The 22,738-nt window shown below is 45.6% G+C and overlaps 1 protein-coding gene across 1 annotated transcript in view; it reads right to left on the reverse strand.

The window, feature by feature from the left end:
• The window catches only part of ADAM19 (ADAM metallopeptidase domain 19), a 75,203-nt gene that overhangs the window by 6,423 nt on the left and 46,042 nt on the right, over window positions 1-22,738 (reverse strand). The window contains exons 8-21 of the mRNA XM_039876543.1: window positions 21,532-21,603; window positions 17,313-17,479; window positions 15,313-15,397; window positions 14,448-14,587; window positions 12,532-12,709; window positions 9,902-9,991; window positions 7,174-7,369; window positions 5,757-5,865; window positions 4,250-4,454; window positions 3,449-3,526; window positions 3,230-3,338; window positions 2,043-2,187; window positions 1,143-1,227; window positions 598-822 (exon numbers count right to left, since the gene is read on the reverse strand). Coding sequence (XP_039732477.1) covers window positions 598-822; window positions 1,143-1,227; window positions 2,043-2,187; window positions 3,230-3,338; window positions 3,449-3,526; window positions 4,250-4,454; window positions 5,757-5,865; window positions 7,174-7,369; window positions 9,902-9,991; window positions 12,532-12,709; window positions 14,448-14,587; window positions 15,313-15,397; window positions 17,313-17,479; window positions 21,532-21,603 — 1,884 coding nt within the window. The remainder of the gene's footprint in view (window positions 1-597; window positions 823-1,142; window positions 1,228-2,042; window positions 2,188-3,229; window positions 3,339-3,448; window positions 3,527-4,249; window positions 4,455-5,756; window positions 5,866-7,173; window positions 7,370-9,901; window positions 9,992-12,531; window positions 12,710-14,447; window positions 14,588-15,312; window positions 15,398-17,312; window positions 17,480-21,531; window positions 21,604-22,738) is intronic.

Raw genomic sequence — 22,738 nt, forward strand, 5'->3', positions numbered from 1 at the left:
GTGGCAGGGGCGTGCAGACCCCATTCCCGCCTCCCACAGCCTCCTGCCCCTTGACCTGCGCCTCGAATGAGCAAGGCATCATGGTCCATGACTCAGTCACACTACCTGAGTAGTGGATGATACTAACAGGTACAATTGGGTGGGATAATTACGATGATGAGAGAACTACAGGGCCACCAAACTCAGGCTTCGGGGGTCAGAGAAAACTACTTGAGAGAAGAGGCAGCTAAGAAGAGATCTGAGGATGAAGAGGAGCTGGGCATTGGAAAGGAAGGAAATGTATCAGGCAGAAGGAGCGGCACTTGCAAAAACCTAGAGAGAAAAAGACCATGGAGAATGGAAAAAAGTTAATTTAGGGTGGAAGGTGAGTAGAGGTTTGTCATAAAATAGGCCAACCAGGGAGAAAATCCTCTGTAGTTTAGGGGCTCCTGGGGACTACATTTCCCCATGCTCGTTGCTCTCAGCCTGTATTTACCAGAAGCAGAAAAGGCAGTCAGCTCAGACTCAATGAGTTCCATCTTCCCAGCTTCGGTCGTTCCCCATAGCCGATGGCCTTAAAAGCAAGCCCCCAGGGAGGGTTGCCAAGAACCCACTTACCTGGGAGAGGATGCAATTTGGTGCAGGGGGCACTGGCCGGCTTGGGGGAGGTCCCCTGGATGACTCCTTCCTCTCGACTTGGGACCCGGCCCCTGGGGAGTTCCTAGGAGCCCTGATGAGGTGTGCGGACAATGGCACGGGTGGGGGCCCACCATGCAGATAGTCCTGAGGGGGCCGAGGAGGAGGCTGGGAGGGCTTCCGTGGGGTTTCAGGGGTGTTGGTCACCTGTATGCATAAGACAAGGAATGTCTAAGACACAGGAACCCTCAATGCACTTAAAAACTCAAGGGTGCCTTTGTGTGTCTCACTGAAATGACCAGAGGCTGAGAGGAAGACGTGGTGACTTGTGAAATCTCTGGGGTCCTAGAGGTCAGATGCAACTTTTAAGGTCATCGGAGGATGTTCAGACCCAACTGAATGTCTCTTATACCAAGAAAATGGCTTTTACTACCAATCCCACGGGCCACAGAGAGGCTCGTAGGAAAATCCAGCAGGGTCCTGAGGAGATAGGAAAATTAGCAAAGTTCAAGGTGCAAAGCCCTTACCTTTCGCTTGCCCTGGGGAGTCTGCAACTTGAACATTGGGTTGGCATGGCCAGTTCCACTGTTCTGAGACACCCTGAAGGGACAACTAATAACAAAGAAAGGAGAAAGAAGACAAAGGGGGGATGATCAGTGAGGGTCAGTGCTTGAGTTCCCTCTGACCCATGCATGGCTAGTAAGCAGCTAATTCTTCCCTAAGTCTGCTCTGAAGGAAGCAGGATTGGCCCCTCTGAACCCCAGCTTCCTAGGTATGGAGACATGTGTGGCCCGTGGGGAATTCCCAGGGAAAGAGAGGTGGCCTTAGCACCTTCTCTTCAACCTTTTAAAACCTTTCTCCCTCAAGGAAACACAAGGATGTCACCAGCCATCAACTAATCCCCTTTAGGCATCAATCCAGAAGGACCTGGGATTTAAAATTCCCTCCAGAATAAGTATAATTTAATAGGGGACTCAGAGACTAAACGTCGTCAACATCCAAGGGAATAAACAGCTTAAAAAAACTTAGTCTTTGTCTTGAGTTGACGTCTAGCCACCTCTGTGAGTGTCTTGGGCTAGTCATTCTTTCTTTGTTGCCTTAGTTTCCTGCTCTTTAAAATGGGGAGCAAACCAATTAGACAAAGGAAAATAGTTTTCTTTTCATATTCTGACTCGAATTGGTTGGGGACATTCTGCTGAGAAGGATTCTGAAGTGATGGCCATGTTCAGTAGAGAACACTTACAGTAAAGTCAACCAGTAATGTCTGCCCGGGCCGTGGAGTGTGCAGAGGGGAGACGGGCCATGTGCCTAGCACTGGCCGTCTCTGAATCAGACCCACCATTACCACTGTTTCCACCAGGCACTGCTTATAGAAAGCTTTATGATCCCTAAGTGGACCCCAAGTCCTTCATGGCACCCCATCATACCTGAATTGTTGCCTCAGCTTGGTGGGGAGGGCTAAGGGCTTGAATTGGCCCAGTTTGTTGTTCTGTTTACAGTAGTAGCACATCAGCATGAGGACCGCCAGCACGAAGATGGTCGAGAACACGCCAGCTATCACAGGGCCAGCACCTTCCAGAGAGAGAACCCCGGTGACAGATCAGAAGCTGTTTGGGCTATAGCAGTGAATTTCAAACAATGTATTCCTGATTCTTCTTTAGATAACCAATTTGCATTTCAGGTGTATCACTTATTTTAACTTAAAAATTGTAATAAAAAGCATACATTATGTACCACTGGGAAACCATTAATAGTAGCTTATATATCCAGGTCAACTTGCTTTGCGCAGACCTCATAAAAAGCTTCTCCAGCCACTTCTGTTTAATTGAAGAGTCCCTTTCGAGGCCAGGAGTTCCAGCTCTTATATTATTATAGACTAGTTTTCAGCCTGAGTCATGTTTTCCTGGACACTAAGCAATCAAGACAAAATACTTGGTGACTTAACTGACCTTAGGCTAGAACTCACGCAAAATCTACAATTTCATAGTTGGTTTCATCAAAACTGCCTCAAGGTTCTCACGAATTATAAATTTAAATGTACAAATACACACGCACGCAATGATCACACTACTTTTATCTGTTTCATATGTTGGGGTTCTTTCCTTGAAAGATTTTGTTCAAAAAAAAAGTCCTTTGCTACTATTTTTTTAAAAGCATGGAAGCCAAAGGGCTGGAGTTCTTCAGATTTCCACTAAAAAACTAAATTTTTCTGAGGGTCTGGGTCTCCATTTCCAGCTTCGTTCACCCAAGGGAATCTGAACCACTAGAATGTGCCCCAGATTCATAATTATTTTTAAGTGGCTGGGAAGGACTGGCCACCCCTATTCCCAAAGAGGACGAGACTGTTCGGTAATCTGGTCGTCCTTCTCTCTGTGTAAGCAGCTTCATCCTTCTCCGTAGAAAGGACAGACGAAGAGCAACTGAGCTGAGCCCCACGCCAGGCTGCCAGGCCCAGCTGCTCCTCCCACTCAGCCCTTCTTTTTCTTGTTCCCTTGTCTACAAAATCAGGATGATGCAGCTGACTCATTATCTCTCTGCAACATGCCACCTGCCCCAAAGCGCCCACCCGTCCTCACAAAGGTGAGCAGAGGCCTCGAGCAGGCCGGGCACTCACTCTCGGGGGGCATGGGCCCACTGTCGATGCTGCCCCCCTGGCCAGGCGTGCTGCAGAAGGGTGGGGCCCAGCCCGGGAAGCAGTGGCAGTTCTGGTTGTTGTTGCAGACCTGGAGCGGGGGCAGGGCAGAGGTGTCAGCACCCTGGAGAGCTCCAGCCTCCCACAGGACCTGCCCCTGGACACTCCCCTGGAGGAGCCCCAGACCCCAGGGACACGTACCCCGTGGCCATTGCATTTCTTCCCGCAGCCTTCCGTCTGAAAGAAGGAGGTGTTTCTGCACTGCCCCTCAAAGCAAATCTGTAGTGAGGAGGAAACCGAATTGTGAGCACAACGGTTGCGATTGTGAGACTGTTTCCTAGAACACATGAGACTCAAAAAAGGTAGCCCACCAGGTTATTTATTACAGTGGAAAACTGAAAACGGCATAAAAAGCCAAGGACAAGACAGTAGTTAATGAAATTTTGCTATTACTTTTGTAACTGGGGGAAAATGACAAATATTAATTGTTAAAACATTGTATTTAATAAATAATAAATGTTATTATATTCTGTATTACTATATGTTGGTTAGATGTTAGTTACTTAATTATATATTAATATGAACTAATTTTTAATATTATACTTAAAAATAATGATAGTGACAGCAGTGTATTCTGTGCCAGGTACTATACCAAGTACTTAATATGCTTTTTATAGTTTCATTTTCACAGTTAACTCTGAGATACATGCTATTATTTTCCCCAACTCCTAGTCTCGTCCGTGTCTTAATTCACGTAATAATTAATGATAAGGACATAGGTGTTCATAGCCAGCCACCTAAATGGATAACGGGTTATCTCACTTAGTCCTTATAACGATTCTAAGCGGGGGTGGGGCGCGGTCTTCCCTTACTATCAGGCTTCATAAAAGAAGTCACTGAGGCGGAGAGGTTGGGCAAGCTGGAATTTGAGCCCAGGCATCCTCCCTCTCAATCACTGTCCCTTGCGGCCCAGCCCGAGTGAGGCTGGGGGAAGGAACTCACATGGTTGTAGCCACACTTGGTCCCGGTCATCACCAGGCCTGGGTCTAACATGTCACCCTCCTCCTCGGGACCTCGGTAGACGTGGGTGCCCCGACACCGGATCTGCCTCCCATTCACGATGATGGTGGTGTCGATAGGCACCGCGTTGGATTCCAGGGGCCGGGCCTCGGAACTCTGACACTGGATCTTCCCACACTTGGCATCTCTGGGCCCGAGAGAGAGGGAGGGAGGGGTGAAGCGAGAGGCAGGGGAGAGCTTCGGTCTTTTGTGACAAGGACAGCAGGCTTAGGTGGGAGAGGGACATGGGGGCAAGGAGTATACTCTAGGGACCTGCCTGGAGAGACCCTACGTGGACAGAGACCAAGAAAAGAAAACAGGATCCTTGTCCCCAAGCAGATCTAAGCTGGCCTCGGGATGTCCTCTCCACTGCAAGGACAACGGCCTGAACAGAGCAACCTGCCCCATGAGCTCACTACTCCCATGCACTCAGATGCTCCGGCCAGAAGCCTGGTGTCATCCCCACGCCCACTCTCCCTCACTCCTGGGTTCAAGCAGTTTTCAAGGCCTGTCAATCTCCTTTCTATCTATCTACCCTAATTCACATCACCATCCTTGCTTACCGGGACACCAGGAAACATCTCCCTGCCTCCTGTTTTGCTCCATTGGAATCTAATTTCCATACTGCTCTCAAGCCAAAATCTAAACTCCCCTAGCCGTGAATTCAAAGCTTTTCGGGATCTAGTCTGTGCTTAACTATCCAGGTTCATTTTTCAGCAGCCCCTTCTCCATTTCTCCCAGCATTATACTTTGTATCAAGTTGTTATCAGTTTTTCTGACCACTAGTTTTTCTCTACTCATGTCTCTGGCTGGGACACTCTCCCATGTACCTGCACCATTCCTCACCCTGTTCAACTAGATAATTTCTCCAGATCTCACCTTGGGCATAACTTTCTTTGGGAAACCACCTCCGCCCACTAAGATTGGGTTGGGAGGCTCTCTCCACATGTCCGTTATCCCGGTGCATTGTTAATTAAAAGTTCCATGTACTCAGCATAGTATCTAGCAATTGATAAACCCTCAATAGATAGTGGATGGGTGAACAGATAGATGGATAGATGAATGGATGGGTGGATGGGTGGGTGGTTGAAAAGAATGAATGAATGAATGAGTTAATGAATGATGGGCTATTCAGATGAGGGGATAATTAGCACCTTGAAGGAATGACCTAAAAAGGCTGATTCCCTGCCTTACTGTAAAAAGGTCTCAGAAGGGAACCTGATCAGCTTTCTAGAAAGAATTGCTATCCACACCCTCCCTCTGACTTCCTTAGGGCTGAATGGGGCCTCATCCAATGATGGCCCTGGAAGAAATGACTGACTCCAACCGATTTATTTAAAGGCTCCGCTCTGGGGCCAGCCAAGCCACTGTGCTAGGTGGGAGTGAAGAGGACGAAGCGGAAATTGCTTCGTCAGCCCTCATCTCATGGGATCTGCCCTATGGCCATTACCTCATGTTGCACTTCTTGTGCTCCCCATTCATGTCCTTCCCACAGTTTCCAAAGGTGTCCCCTGCCACATTCACCTTCTCGAAGCAGAGATCAGGAGCAGGCCGGGCTCCTGGAAGGGCGAGAAACATTTATCAGTACACCAGCCAACTCCAGTAAAGTCAGAGGCCCCCAACGGGCAAAGCTGACCCTTGGTAAAATCTCAAGGTTAAGAAAGTTCTTTGGGAAAGAATATCAGCCTTTCCTTCCTGTACCCCCTTATCAGGTCATTCTTCCCCTACCTTCTCGAGACCTAGGTTTAATGTCAGGTCTTTATACCTTATTGAGGTTTCATATCTATGGGAGGTTTGTGTACTAATCCTTCTCTCTAATGAAGCCTTTGTCTTATTTCAAGATTTTAAAAATAGGAAATATACATACACAATTTTAAAGAAATAAGTATGTTTTGGGAATTCCTCCAACTAGCCATTCCAGTTCCTACTTCCTTACACCTTGGAGAAGCATACACAATTAACAATGTATCTTCTATAGATAATTATATATCTTCTAGATAGAATTCTTAAGTGTCTTTTAGAGATAACCTATCTAATAAAGAATGGCAGCATATTCTATTCACCATTCTGCATCTTGCGTTGCTCATAATTTATGGTGGGAGACGATTTTATTTGGTGTATACAGAACTGCCTCCTTCTTTTATTCAGGTGCATCATGTTCCACTGTATGGATGTGCCAAGATTAATTTAATCAGCCCCTACTTAAGGATATATAGGTTGTTATTGCTATAACTTACAATGCAGCAATGCATATCCTGGTAAATCTATCTTCACATACGTGCAAATACAGTGTAAGATACATTCCTAAGTAGTAGAATAGTTGGGTCCAATGAGGAGTGCATTTAAAATTTTCATATCTGCAAATTGCTCTCCATAGGGATCATATCTATTTCCTCACATTTGCCACACAACTATATTATTATTCCTCTTGTTATGGTAGTTTTATTATTATTATTATTATTATTATTATTATTATTATTATTTTGTTATATTAACTCTTCAATCTTTGGCAATATGATAGAAGGAAAATCCCATCTTACAGTAGTTATAATTTGCTTTCATTTAATATGATGAGGGTGAACATCTTCTCATAGCTAAGGGCCATGTGCATTTCCTTTTCTGTCTCTCCTCTCTGCCCACTTTGCTTTTGGATTATTCTCATCCATTTACCCACTTTGAGAACTTAAAGCATCGAGGAACTGGGAAGAACACAGGCCACCGCCTCTCCCTGCCAGTCTACCCGGACCCCAGCGTAGCATCAGAAGAAGCTGTTTTGAAACCAAGATTCTAAGCTACCCAAGTGCCTGCAGGGGAAGGCCGGCTCAGCAGCGGTGGGGCGGGGAGGGCCATTCACCCCGCTCACTTACCAGGCCCCCACAGCTGCTGGCACTGCTCCTGGTAGGTGAGGCACATGCCGTTGTAGCAGTAGGCCTGGCCGCCCTCGCAGGGGGTGCCGTCCATCTGGTAGAAGTTGGTGGGACAATGGGGAGACTTGCCCGTGCAGAACTCTGGGAGGTCACACTGCCGCGCTTGCTCACGGCACAAGGTGCCAGGGGCCAGCAGCTGAGCCAAGGAATGAGAGGGAACAGCAGTCACTCTCCCACCCACCCTCAGCCCTGCCAGCAAAGGGCTCACGACCATCACTCTTGTGGGACAGAAGTTCCCATCACCATTACTTCAGAGCACTTCTTACATGATCTCATTAGCTCAAACCACCATCAACCTTCGAATATGAATAATGACTTAAGCGTTTTCTGGGTCTTTTCACTAATGCTAACTCACTTCCTCTTTGGAGTCTTCAGAAGTAGGTAAGAAATAACATGTATGCAACAATTTACAGTTTACTAAGTGCTTCGGTAATAACGGCCACTTTTACAGAGCTCCCACTTAAGTGCCCAGTACAGATATTAATTCATTTAGCTTTTATGATACTTTTATGTAATATAATTATCCCTATTTTATGAATGATGAAACCTGAGGCAGAAGAGGTTAAGCGATGTATGAAAAGTCTCATGGTGAGTAAGTGGCAGACAAGCCAGGCCCACTAATATATATACACACAGATACCCACACACACCATGCATTATAAATTCACATATGCAGACTTACAGACCCATTCACACATATACATCCAAAATACAATGCAATGTATACATATTACAATACAATATATATACATCTACATGTATAGCCACATGTGCATGTGCACACACACACACACACACACACACAGACAGTAACTAGTATTCACACATCTTTGACTTTGCAACTCCCTTTAGCAATAATACACCTCCATTCTTGAGCCAAGCACCAGGCTAAGTGTGTTACACTTTCTTATCTCACGTGAACCTTACAATATCCATGAGACAGATATTGCTATTTGCCTCACTCTGCAGATAAAACGACCTGGTCAGTAGCACGCCTCGGACAAACGGTAAAATTGAGTTTCCACTTGGGTCCTCAAGCGTCTCTGGGTGTTATTAATACCCTTCCCATTTTACAGATAAAGAACCCAGGCCCAGATGGTTAACAGGCTGCCCCAAATCATACAGCTTGAGCTGAAGTCTCAGTCAGACTCCAAGCTTCGTCCTTTCCCACACACTTCCCTCCAGGGAATCCTTCCTGAGACTCAAACTGAAATTTGGGGACAGAACAAGATAGGCGCTCTCCATGTTTACTCTCAGGCCTTGGTCTGACACTCAAAGGACTTGGTCCAGCACAGCCTCCCTGGAGAGATGCTGGTCTGCCCTGTCACCAGAGAGCATGCCAGTTCCCTTGGGCCAAACAGGGAGAGCTGACCCTGAGAACAGCGCCCTCCCCGCTCCCCGGCGACTCCACACCATCCGCAGGGCCCTCCCAGGAGGAAGGGCAAGAAGGGGCCAGTTGTGCAGCTTGCTGAAAGCACGTCATCTGAGCTGTGAGAGTGGGCATGGGCCGTGTGCGGAGGGGGAGCGAGCGGTGCGCGGAGAGGGCACGGCCAGGTGCGGAGGGGGAAGCTGCGGGACACATGTCTCCATCGGGAGCAGGATGGAGGGCAAGAGGACCGAGCCTGGAGCCAGCCTGCCCGGGTTTGAATCTCAACTCCTTCATCAGCAGAGGCACCGGGGCAGCTACTTAACCTCTCTGTGCTCCTGCAGAGTCGATTGGGATAATAACCCTCTCATGGGGTTGCTAGAAGGAGTGATTCCAAATCAAACACCTGAACAGTATCTGGCATAAAAGAAGCACTCAGCAAGCGGCAGGTGGAGGCACAGGCCCACAATTCCCACCCAAAACCTGGGGGCCAGGTGGGCTTCAGACTTTTCAGATCTTAGGAAGCAGACATTACATATGCATGTACATATGTATGTATAAAGATAGACATTACACATGTGTATTACATAACCCCCCAGCAAGGCCTGCTATTACGCATTATAATCAAACAATATTTCTGCGGTGAAGTATAAATAGTCACAAGTGTGATTTTTTTTTTTAAAGGCTATAATTACTTTCATATCAATTCAGGTAAAATTATACACCAAAGGAGTTAAAACTTTTTTTTCAGTTCTTAGAACTTTCTGAATTTTAGAATTGTAGATAAGAGATTGAAGACCTGTAGTGATATGAGTAGTAATACCTTCCACATCGATATGAAAAATGTGGGCTCCAGAGTCGAGGACACCGGGTTCTGCTTCTTCCCGGCTGTGTGCTCCCAGATAAGCTGCTTATCCCCTCAGAGCCCCAGTTCCCTCATCTCGAATTGAAGATAATAATACACATCTCATGGAGCTTTTGTGAAGACTGAATGAGATAACATATATCAAACTATCTGTGCAGTGTCTGGCATCAAATAAGGGCTCTATTAAAATTAATCAAAATTATATTGATTATTATTAAGAGCTCCAAATAAAATCAAGCTTACTCTCTCTGGACACTTCTTTTTTAAAACAATGCTCTCATATCCAGGAGCCACAACCCTCTGGGATGATTTGAACTCAGTGGGGACCAGTATAGGGGTTTCTAAAACTTTGACGCCATCTCTTCCCTGACATGGAGGCTGCGTCCTGGCCATCACCCCTACAGCAGAGCCCTGGGCTGGGGGCAAGGGCCACTTACCTTACAGCGGTGACAGCAGGAGCCATGGGCACACTCCGCCCCCGCTCTCAGGGTGCAGTTGGAGGCATTGCAGCAGGGGTTATTACATTCCTGGGGAGGCAGGGGGAGCAGTGTGAGGCGCCAGGGCAGCAGGGCGGGGACACAGCGGCCTGGGTGGGGGAGAGTCTTCGTCCTCCTCCCGCATCTCCCCATCCCTTCTCCACAGGCCCCTGGAACCCAAGCTCCCTACGAAGCCTTTATCAAAAAAAACGTTTTATAGGTTAATCACTATGGTAAAGTGTATTTATTTGTGAGAAAAAGCATACATATACATACACACACACACACACACACACACACACACACACACACACACACACTCGTCAGTAACATCACAACTCAGACATAACTACATTTTGAGTGTGGTTATTTTTCCAGACATTTTTGTATACATATACATAAACATAAACTTATTTTACAAAATTAAAATATCCACGCTGCTTTTTAACTTAGTATAATAGGTACACTTCTTGTAATCATGTATTCTCCCAAAATATGATTTTCAGTACAGTCCTATATGGAAATTCTGTGACTTGTTTCTTTCATCCCCGATAGAACATCCGAAGACTGTCTCCTATGCTGCCCTCCGTGGCCCCACACTCCCAGGCCTTACTATCCCCTTAAAAAGCAGCCATCGGGAGCAAGGGCATGCTTCGAGAACCTGGACACAGTTTACGTCAGCTCCGGGCGCTGGCTTCCTCAGACTTCTCTTGCCCTCTGCTGCTCTTCCTCAACCCTCAGTGACACAGACCTTCTAGGACAGAAGGTCTCTAGAGGTTCCATGCTCTCCTCACTCCCTTCCTGCCCTACGGGTTCTGAGTTGCTGACATACGGCATGAAATTTAAAAGTATGAAGAGACGGCCAGTGCCTCTGAGTGTCCTCATCACACTCCAACCATAGTCACAGGCCTACCCACAACAAACATTTCTTGACAATGAGTGGGGCTCCATGTATAGGAACATCACAGCCTGTGAGGCGAGATGATTCCCGTTTCACAGGTGGGGAAACTGCGGCTCAGACAAGTCCCGTGGTTGGTCTAGGCACACGCCTGGTAAGTGCCGGAGCTGAATTCAGGCCATGTCTACCTGGGGTCCAGCCCCTGCTTATTAACCGTATCATCGCCGTTAACTGTCCAGGGCTGGCGTGCCGCAAGCTGGAGAGACGCAAGCCGCCACTTGACCATAGATACTCATCTACCTGTCTTTCCTAAGAGGAGGAATGAGGACACTTTCCTTGCATTAATCTCTCACCATCATGGGCTCCAGGCAGAACTGTGTTCCTTCCCTTCGAACATACCAAGTCTCTTCCCACCTCAAGGCACGGTTCCTCCTCTAACTGAAATGTGCCTTTTTCTCCTTGGGCTCCTCACTAACTCCTAACTTAGCCTTCGGATATGGGGTCAGAGGTCACACTCTCACGCAGATACGTAGCTCCCCTCATACTATCTATACCCACGGCATCTTGCCATTGGCCCTCCTAGCATTTACCATGGATTGTATTCACTTTTGCAACTATTTGGTCATTGTGCGTTTCCCCCACTATACTATACACCCCACGAGGACAGGGACCACATCTATTTTTGCTATATCTCGCCTATCCGTAGCGCCCAACATAGTACCCCCTGCCCCACTCAGTAAATAGTTGTAGAATAAGCAGCTGCTCCGAATATAAGCCAACTGGCTGAGCCCACTCATGAGCCACTCGCCAAACCCACTGGGCCCACCATGATAATACGACACCCTTCTTTCTGAAGTGTCTGGGCTGATCGCTCTGAACTCATGGTGGTGGGGGTGGCAGAGCCTTTAACTAGGTCTTATTGTATTATGAAAGTTACAGGCTGGCATTAAAAAATAAAATCAAACTGTAGAGAAAGTTATAAAATCAGTCTTTCCCCACAAATCTCCATCTCACCGCCTTAGTTAACTGAGACTCGTGTATTTTCCCCCAAATTGTTTTCAGATGTTAACGTACTTATTTTCATCCTTCAAAAAACAGAGATGAAACTACCCAGTTCTGCTTTTTGCAGAACAACACACATCCGTTACAAATGACAGAGCTATGCTCTATGCCCGTCACGTTCATTTTGAAGATCAAAGGAAACGAAAGAGCTCATACACGAACGGTCCTCCTCCTTCCTCCGAGCAGCCCTTTTCGGACTTGACAGTCCTTTCCACTTCCCCTTTCGATCATCTCTTCTCCAGGCTAAACAGCACGAGCTTGTTATTTTAAGCATCTTCATAAGGCCCAGGTTCAAGTTCATATATCCGGCTGTGTGGACTCCAGAATAAATTCAGTGCAGCTGCAAGGCCAAGGAGGCCATCTGTCACTCCACTGCTGAAGACTATGGTTTCTGGTTAGGCCAGACACTCACAAGAACTCTACCCTGACTTGGACACAAACAGTGTCAACCTCAAACTGTGAGAGTCTGTAGAAATGGCCCACGGTTAAGGCTTACTCTCCACACCTTATTTGTGACAGGGTCTTTGATAGCCATGTGTATACGGGGAATGCCTACGACTATGACATTTTTTAATTGTATTCTCTTTGACCTCTGGATTCTTTCTCTCTCGCTATCACCACCACACCTTACCTCTTCCTCCCCGCAGTCACACTCTTCCCCATCTTCCAGGTACCCGTTCCCACATCTCCGGCCTCCATACAGCGTCCTGGTGTCTGGCATGTTGGAGAGACACATCCCACCGCCTGACTGCAGATACCTGTCCAGCTCCTTTCTGTTGCATCCATTAAATACTCTGGGAAAGGGATGCCTGGGAGAGAATAAGGTCGGAGTTAGTTGGGAATCTGAGCATCAAGCAGCCAAAACAGCCATCAGTCCTGCTGCCCACTAAGCTGGTTCCACCTGGATGGACTCAGACCCACGGTCCCCTGCACGTACATCCTGCCGCCCCTGGAACATTACCAATACATTCATTTACAATTCTTTCTAAGAATGAAGAAATATTAACTACCACATAATTTTTTTTCCTCCTCCTTCTGCATGGGGGAAGTATTCGAGAATCAGAAGCAGCAAATTTTGACCTTTGCATAAAGGGTTGCAATAAATAAAAGGTTATGAGTGTTACAATAGGTCTCTTGAGCTTTAGAGCTGAATAAAATGCCAGCCAACCCAAACTTTTCCTGAAGCTGATAGTGGATAGAGATTTTCTTGAGATAGAGAACCAGGTTAAAAAAGACCGAGATCATGGATTCAATTTCTTTGTTGGACCAGTGATCTGATATCTGTTCTAAGGATACAGGCATTGCTCCAAATGCAACTCATGATGCATGGTCTTTATCTCATGGGTATAAGAGGTCCTGGGTCCCCTCATTGGGAAAAAGAATCAGAAGTCACACATCCCCTGGTGGCAGGTCAGTACCACTATGCAGGTGCGTCTATAAGGAAGAGTTATCTTGATCTCAATTCTCTAAACCAATTAAAAGTTAAACACTAGAAGGTTTCCTTTAGTTGTCAGGTATGTCACAAGGAATTTGTCAACTAATAATAGTTAAACCTCTAAAATTTGTGAATAGCTTAAAAACAAATTGCAGTAATAATTAATATAACTCTCAACCATACCTATATAAATATATGCCCTTTTAGATTGGGAGAAAAATGGGTGACTTAACCTTGAGCTCAGAGGGATTTAAGCATGGCCCAAGGGGTTATATCTTGTATGTCATCAGCATCCCTTGTGTGTCACAGTTGAGAAATGAGGGAAAATCACTGGCCACTGGAGCTCCAAGAAAGCTGCATTTTCTCTTAGAGATACTCAAATACCATTTCTCTAAGAAATAAGCAGGCATTAATGATTTGGCATGGGAGAAGCACAAGCTTCAACCATGATGCCTTCCAACGAGTGACTCGGGTCTTGGAAGAACCCATTGCTCTCTGCTAAAGGAGTCCAGATACTAAATGAGTCCTTTGATTAAATTCCAGAATTCCCTTTCAAAGGCTCTGTTTTAAAAACCCCTCACAACTATAGGGAGATGCAGCTGCCTTGTCCTTGTTCCTTGTGGTAAACACAGCGTATAAAGTCTCCGCGGGGTCACTGTGGGTATGTGGATGCTCCCTTTCCTCTTCCTTTTTCTGGAAGCCACATCAGCATTTTCAGTCAAGCCTGGGATGTAACAGCACTCATCAAGCTCCCTTAGAATGGAGAGACTAAGAATTGTGACTGTTACCAAAATGGGTCCTCATCAAAAACACATAAAGAGAATAAGACACATGTGGTCAGGCCAATTCTACCACTAAAAACCCTAAGATAGAAGTTAAGTCAATCTAGGGTTCCACCAGCACAAAACCTTCTGCTAGAAACCTAGTAGCCCTTCCACAAATCTGCTTTCTTGGTCCTCTTCCAATTTCTTTGTTGTCAAAACCACATTTCTCTCCGAGGCCCCCACCAGAGGTATTCCAGGCCCCCTGGGGCCAGCTGGGAGGAGCGCCTGGGTTGCACTGATCCTGCACGCTCCTCCTCCACCCTGTCCTCCCCTTCCTGCTTGACTCACCCGGTGGCAGCTGCCATGATACACCCACCGTCAGCCGCGCTGGCTGAGCAGCAATCCGCAGAATCATGGCTCATGCCGAAGTTGTGGCCCATCTCATGGGCCACGGTGGCAGCCACGCCAATGGCATTCTCAGAGTGGTCCTGCACAGGGAGAGAGTTCGGGTCTAGAAGACAGCTACCCCCACCTCCTACCCTGCCTTTTCTTTGGCCGAGCCTTGCAGCTCTCCATTGATTCCGCAATCAGTGTGCGCACAGGCTCTGCGCTAAAAGCCCACGCTTTTAATCACTATGCTACATCTGCTGGTAATACGGGGCAGAGGGAGGGGTGGGCAAATAGATAAGAGCAGGCTCTTGCTATCTATTTTACAGGTCAGAGATAAAGAGTCATTTAATGAATAGTCACAAAGTCAGAGAGCATTTCAAAAGAAGGTAGTAACCTATCCTAACCATGACTTCGAGACAGGCTCTTGTTTCATAATGATATACATTAACAACATAAAACCCAGAATAAAAGTTTTTTTTCATCTTTATTTATCTTACTATTCTCTAGCTCCTGGTTTGGAATATATGAGAGATCCAGTGACATATTAACGTGATCACTGCTGGGTTCTCCTGAGCTTGAAAATCAGGGATAAAATATAATAAATGATAGTTCGCCCCTTGGTATCACCATTTCTTAGACCCTTCTTGATGTCAAAGCTTTTCTTTTCTCTGCAAATTTTATATATATATATATATAAAATTTATATATATATATATATAAATTTTATATATGTATATATAAAATTATTTTTGACAAGACAACTTCCTGTCTTGTGAGGCAGTTTTCTGCCTTCTGCAACATCAATATATCGGCTCAGACTCACCATATTGACTCCTCCAGACTGATACACAGAGCACATGGCCATGAGGGGGGCCAGGCCGATAGTGGTGCCATGGAAGGACATGCCCCTGCAGAAGGGAAGGAGAGAGGGTGACTCAGGAGGGGCTGAGAGGGTCGTTCCAATGTGTCCAGGAGTAGGTGGTCATCACGGTGTTCCTTGGCCCTACTGACATTCCTAGATCATCCCCAAGGGGAGAAGCCCTGGTATTATAGGCCAACTGGATAATTTCCAGGTTGCCCCACCTCTCACTTCCTCTCACCTACTCTCTCACTGCTCTAGAAAAACAGAAAGAGAGAGCTAAAGGTCACTCTTTCCCACAATATGCCCATAGCCCCATTCCCTGGAAGGAAATGGGCAGGGCTTGCGAAGCTGCATCCCATTCCTGCTGCACAGGAAAAGGTCAGAGGGAGCGGTGAGGGAAGGGTGGCACAGGTTCTGAGGCTGAAGTGAATCATGACTACTTCCGCCAGCTGCCGGAGTCCCATGCCACATCCCCGGCTCTGGGGTATGTGTAGGGAGGTGGGGGGAATTGGGGGCAGCAGCTGTAGGGTGCTGATGTTTCATTCCTACATCACTCTGGGGCCAAGGAAACAGATGTGTCCCATCAGGACCCTCACAAAGTGCAGCTGGGTGCAAGCATGAGTTGTTTCTGCCTTTGTTTTGCAATTGTGATCCTAATCTGCCAACAGCCAGAAACATTCCCCCGGTTTAATTCTCCCCTCTCTCAGTTGTATACATCCAGGGCAGGGGTGAGGAAACGACTAAAACACCAGCGTTTTCATGATGCCACAACATGTAACTTATTTAAAGGCTCTACATGGAAATTCATTATGTAGTATGTTTATATCTCCGTGCTTGTCTTTTTATCTAGGTCATGGTATCTTTGAGAGCCGGGACTATCTTATTTATTCTGGGGTGAGTAGAACTTAGCACAGAATCTGAAACATAGTGGTGCTTATTAAAAATTCAAAGCAGACGCTTCTTCAGAGAAACAATCTGCAAAGGAATACACGATAGATTGTGCAAATGTACATGAAGCCCTACTGGCTATGCTAGAAACTTAGACAACGGCTCTGAGGAAGTCTGACTGGAAACCTAGATTCAAGATCTTGCACAAAGCGGGATGCCAGGCTTCCAAGATGCAGGCCAAAGCCCCGGTAAACAAAAACTCTTCCTAGGTGAATGTACAGTCACGAAGTAAGCACTTGTTGCCCAGGGTTTTGGTACAGCTATTTCCTCAGTCGCTTTTAAAGAGAAAACAATGGTTTAAATGATGGTTGATTAAGAGAGATATTTAGGCAACAGAATAAAAATTGGTTTTATTATGTATGGCTTTTTGGTGTAACTGCTTCAAAATACCTTTGGAAGATAACACTAGTACATACCAGATAATTATCCCTGGAAGACTGTCACCTGCCCCCACGACTCCCATGAGTGTTTGTTCTTTTCTCACTGAGATTGAAGAAACTCCAACATAATCCTCACCCCACCCCCTCAGCGTCTCCCTCCCACCAAACACACAGTTCCTGCATCGTGGGTCACTTTGACTATCTCGGGCACTTGGCCACAAGCCCTTGGGAATGAAATGAAGGACAACCCTCCGTCCTGTGTCTGCTTCGGGGGTTTAGCTCTGGACTAGATGAAGCACCAAGATCAAGATGAGCCCCTAAGAAATGCTGTCAAAGCAGCCCATGTCCAATAGCCAGTCATTTCCCAATGCTCAACTGAATATGTATAAGTCTAATTTTCTCACCTAGATTATAAACACTCCTTGGGATTATTATGACTCTTAGGCTTTTAAGTATTTTCCAGCGTAGGCTAAGTATAGAGCACATGTCAAAAAAATTCTTGATTATCTGGACCAGAGAGTCAGGGTGGCCTAGTACAATCAATACCCAGCACCAGGGAAAGGAAGGAGCAGACAGCCCACGCACGGTATGCAGGGCCAAGGCTGAGGCGACACATGGACGAAGGCTACTTACGTGATTAACTGTGCATTGTCGTGTTTCTTCTGGGTGAGCAGCTTGCGCCTCCAACTAAGAAATGACCAGAGGGTAGAGTACGGGTTCTCTGAAACTTCACACAAATTCCTGTGAGTCCACACTTCCAAGCCCACAAGGGCAATCCGGATGTTCAAGGATCGGTAAAACTGAAAGCACACGCAGAAAGGCCACAGAATCATCTGTCGATGCCACTTGAGATTTATAAACTCCTCCCCAGACTAAACGCTCAGAGCCCAGATCCCAGATTTGTCTTCTGCACGTGCCTCCAAAGGGAGGAGGCCACGGATGTCATTATTTGCATTCTTCAGAGGGGGAAACGAGATCCTTAGAGATGTACAACATGCTGGTGGCAGAGATGGGGTGACTTAGCTTAGAAAAAAGAAGACTGAGATAGGATATAAAGCTGCTTTCAAATAAGTGCAGGGCTGTGATGTGGAAAAAGGATCAGCGTTCTTCCAGGTGGTGCTGAAGTGAGGCTCAATCAACAGGTAAAACAGACAGGAGGACACATTTCATTTTAAAATAGGAAAAAGCTTTCAAACAAAGCTGGTCGTAAGTAAGCTCAGAGCTCTAATAAGCACTCTCGGCCCGGTTGTCTGGTACAATTATCCTCCCAATTGGCCCTTATCTTTTTTGCACATATCTAAAAAGTCCTCTTATGTATGGATTTAAAAAAAAAAATTATCGAAGTATAATTTATATACCACAAAATCCACCCATTTTAAATGTATAGCTCAATATTTTTTAGTAAATTTGCCAAGTTGTAAAGTGATCCCCATCATCCAATTTTAGAATATTTTCATCACACCAATAAGATCTCTCATGTGCATTTACAATCATTTCCCGTTTTTACCCCCACACCTAGGCACACTAATCTACTTTCTGTCTCTATAGATTGTCTTGTTTGGACATACTCTATAAATGGAATTATACAATATGTAGTCTTTTGTATCTGGCTTCTTTCACTTAGCATGTCTTTGAGATTCATCCATCCTGTAGCCTGTATCAGTTTGTCATTACTTTTTATTGCTAAATAGTATTCCATCGTATGGACATACCAAATTATATTTGGATATTTTATTGTCAGATGTCTTGCCCTCATTTTGGAAGTAAATGGAAATAAATAATATGTAAGTAGATAGATATGCTTACTCTCAAGATTCCTTCCCCATCACTGGAGGTGTTTAGGTTTCATCAAGGATACTAGAGACAGGCTGCAAGGGTCCCAGATAATCTCCAAGGTTTTGCCCGACCCAAAGATCTGGAAATTCTATAAATGAGACCTGACTCTCAGGCTTCTTGAGGCTAGAACTACATCTAACCTTTATGATACAGTATCGTTCATCTCATCCATATATAAGCAGGAAGAGTAGACGAACTGGAAGGCATAAGTACAAGGAATTCTTTGGCACATCCTAGACACTACTGAGACAGTGACTTATAAAAAAGTCACATGTAAACTTAGGTCACGTAAGATACCATTTAATCTAAAATTTGCAGGTATTGCCCAGATAAAAATAACAATCATAGCACCAATGTTTATCAAGTACTTTCTATGTACTAAGTACTGAGGCTTAGAGAAGTTGAATACATTGCCCAAAGTTTCAGCATAACCATGGTGGAGCCAGACTAAAGCTGAGATTATCAAACCTCAGAGCCTACTTATGACCCTACACGGCTTAAGTGCAGGCGTTATTATATATCGTCAATCCACTTGCCCCTGAGAAATTGGGATATAAGATGGGCTCCAGAATCTCAGTTGATCTCAATGGAAATTTTGATTTTTCTATTTTGTGCCAGGTCAATCATCACAGAAACAAAGGGTTTGAATTCCAATTTGAACTTGCTTCACTAGGGAGCTTTTTAAAGACAAACTTGGCTTTTTTAATGCTTAAGAAAAAACAATTTGGATTGGGTTCATGATTCAGCAAATCAGTGCAGTTCATTCCAGGTTTAGTTCAACATTGGTTCAGTTCAAGTAGCCGGGTCAGCAAGCCTCAGAGAAGGGGGTGAGTCTTCCCTCGCCCCCACCAGGAGTGAAGGCCATCAGCTGCTCAGCAGAGAACCAAGAATGCTTCACAGAATGGACCAGCTAGCAAGGCTGGGGCTCCACGTACAGACTGGGGTTTGCTCATGCCTTTCTCCTCCTTCCACTTTCCGTCAGCATTCTTGGTCCTATCACCCAGACCAGCTGGAGAGGTCACAAAGGGGAGACCCAGCCAAGTCTCCCACCTGCTGGGTCTCCAGAACAATAGATGTCACCTGGGTGATAACGCGGCTGCCTCCTGCATACCCCCCAGGGGAACAAGCTTTTCTTGTTTTCCCAGATGTTTAGTGTTTGGGTTTTGGCTCATTTAGATGTTGTTGTTGATTGAGTTAAGAGCTAGAGAGAGAGAGAGGACTGAACTGTGTCCCTGGAGTCCTTCCTTCAGGAAATGCCCGTGTTTGACTTTCACCTGTCACTGACCACCGACCAGCATTTCCAGAGCCATCTAGGGCAGAACGAAAACATCTGGCATAGACTCTCATTTGATGATTTCCAAACGCTACCAAATATGCTTGTAAATCCCTAAAAAACATTCAAGTTCTCTTCTTTATCCTCTAGTGTTTAGGTAAAAATAATTTCCCCTTTGACCTGGGATTCCTGATTCCCTAGCAGGCCTAGAGTTAAAGCTTCAGAAGTTCTGTGAGTGCCTTGAAATCATGTAATAAATGTTATCAGATTCTCAAAGAGACCTGTGACCTCAAACATATTAAAATCCACTTTTTGAAACTATTCACTACTAGCCTACCAAGAGGCTGCTGTCATTCTAGGTTACCCATTCTACTGCATTTTGCACTATAACAAATACCCTCCTTCATATAAATAAAATATTTCCAAGTCCCAGATAGCCTATTCTAGTAAAATTCAAGAATTTGGGTATTTCCTAAGAGCATGTTTAAAAAGCCTAACCTAGGAAAGTTAAACATTTGCATGGTCATTCTGAGACAAATAATTTTTTTAAAGTTTTACAGATGGAGACTATAGACATATTGGCCCAAAACAACCCACTCCTCAACTTTTAAGGCTCTGTACCTTTCCCATGCTGATCTAACTCAATTCTCTCCTAAGTCACAGAATTCCTGGGCTTTCTACCTGGAAAGAAGCTTAAAGAACCTTAAAGCTGTTTTCAACTGGGCTCCTCTATGTCCTATGTTCCCCAGGGGCTACTGCAGGGATGAGGGTAAGGGGTCAGAGGACAGTGCTCTGAGTCCTTACCCCTGCCTCAGTTTAGAGCAGTCTGTTTGCACCTGACTTTTTTTTTTAGACTGTTTTGTACTGGTCTCAGCCTATTAATAACCAATGGTATAGCTGGACCAGCCCTTGTGGTTCTTATGATTGTAAGACGCTCTTCAGCAACAACCATCAGGAAACTGGAAAAGATACAGATTTGTTACTTACAAGACCTGTAAATTATAAAGGATACCTGGGGCCACACAGCGAGGCTGCAGGGAGAGAGACAGGGAAAGAGAGAGAATACACGGCCTGGGGTTCTGCTTTTACTGGGGTCAAGGGTGAGGGCTTAGAGTTTTGAGGGCTCACTCTTTATTGGCAAATTTAAAACACAGAGAGGGAATTAAAAGCCCGGGAAGAGAAAAATATCAGGTAGCCCAAATGGTCAGATATTGTTATCAACCAGGATCTCTACAACAAAGACGCCTCAGTGGGAGAAGATGACCAGGCTCTTTATCAAGTCTTACTGGTGGCCAAGTGTTTATTGAGATATCTGCTTTGAAGTAGACGCCCCTTTGAAATGGAGGTTTGGGCAATCGAAACTTAAGTCAGACACTTACATTACAAAAAGAAATAGAGACAAATGTCAGGGTTTAAACTACATAGATATTGACATAAGATTTCATTTTTAAAAAAAAGGATTTCACCAGAAAAACAAAATAAATTGAAAGCCATTGATTAGGCCAACCCCTCCATTTTGCAAATTAAAAACAAAACTGCAACTCAAAGAAGATGAGTTACTTGGCAAAGGTCACATAGTTGAGCTTGGTCATGACCACCCTGAGCCTCTGTGGCATTGCTATTCCCTCAGAAACTGGCTGGAGCAGCCAATCCAAAAGGCAGCTCAGATGCCACATGATCTCCTTTCCTGCGGCTCCTCTGAGGTGCTGGCATCTGTCCCACAAAGTACACACCTGGTCTCACCTTATCAGCGTAATTGGCGATCTCCATGAGCTTGTATTTGGTGGCATCCTGGTCTCGTCGATTCTTCTGAAACTAAATGGAAAAGCAGAACTAAGTGAGACCCAGGACCCCTCCTGTGTCCCATTAATTGTCCTTGAATTAGCTTTATTTTCTTTCCCCTTCTGTGAGCTGCCCCTCCCCATCGCCAACACACACAGTGTCAGCTTGTGGAGGGCACATCCATCTTGGTATCCCCAGCTACTACCAGTGCTGGGCACAAGGTAGGCATGCAATAGTTGTGTACTGAATTGAATTCTCTTCCTCCAGCCCCTGAATTCAACCTTGTTCTCCTGTACTCCACATTACAAGGTCTCTCGCGAACTCTCCCTGGGGCTTAGAAGAGGGACCGATCTGATCCTTGCCTCGGCCATCATCCCAACATGAAGCCACTATTGCAGGGAGTTCAAGAGGCCTCCCCACATGTGATCAGTCAACACTAGTCAAAATGGTGTGAATATCTGCTACGTGCAAGACATTGTGCTCGGCACTAGGTAGGACACAAAGTGTGAGATCCTGGTATACTAGTGAGCTTCAATTAAAACAGAAATGACAACAGTGGAAGATTCTGTATTTAAGGAATATACAATTGAAATGGGCTGAGAGGCATGGAGAAATAACTGCAATGAGAGGCTACGTGAATGGTACAAAATGGGTGCTGACAACAAGAACCACAAGACCTTGGCTTTGTCTGCAAATACACATAGCAATAGGCACGCATGTGTTCCAGTAAAGCTTTAAAAAATCATGGGGTAGGCTAGATTTTTCCATGGGCTATAGCTTGCAGGCCCCTCATCTAAAGAAAGGGCTATCTCAACCTCATACTTTCTAGAATGACACAGAAAGTAAAACCTGGTATATCACCTGGCCTTTTTCCCAGCTACCTCACATTTGGTTTGTATCATGAAAGTTCTTTGCATTCATGTTTTTACATCTGTCCTGTCCCATCCTCCAGCATCCCATCTTGCTCCTCTCTCTCTCCTGGATTTCCTGTTTCACCAGAGGAAATAATTTGAAACCCAACCAGGCACTCCCACTGAGGCCCAGGGAGTGAGAAGCTGCTTTGACCTTTTTATTGCTGACAACGCCCTCTCTCCAGCCCTCTCTCCAGCCAGCAATGCTATCCATGTCTACTCTTCCTGCTCAGAGACCAAGGAGGAGCCTGGCCCTT

This window comes from Pteropus medius, unplaced genomic scaffold (assembly GCF_902729225.1).
Source record: "Pteropus medius unplaced genomic scaffold, Ma_sr-lr_union100, whole genome shotgun sequence".
In the NCBI taxonomy this organism is placed as follows: domain Eukaryota; kingdom Metazoa; phylum Chordata; class Mammalia; order Chiroptera; family Pteropodidae; genus Pteropus; species Pteropus medius.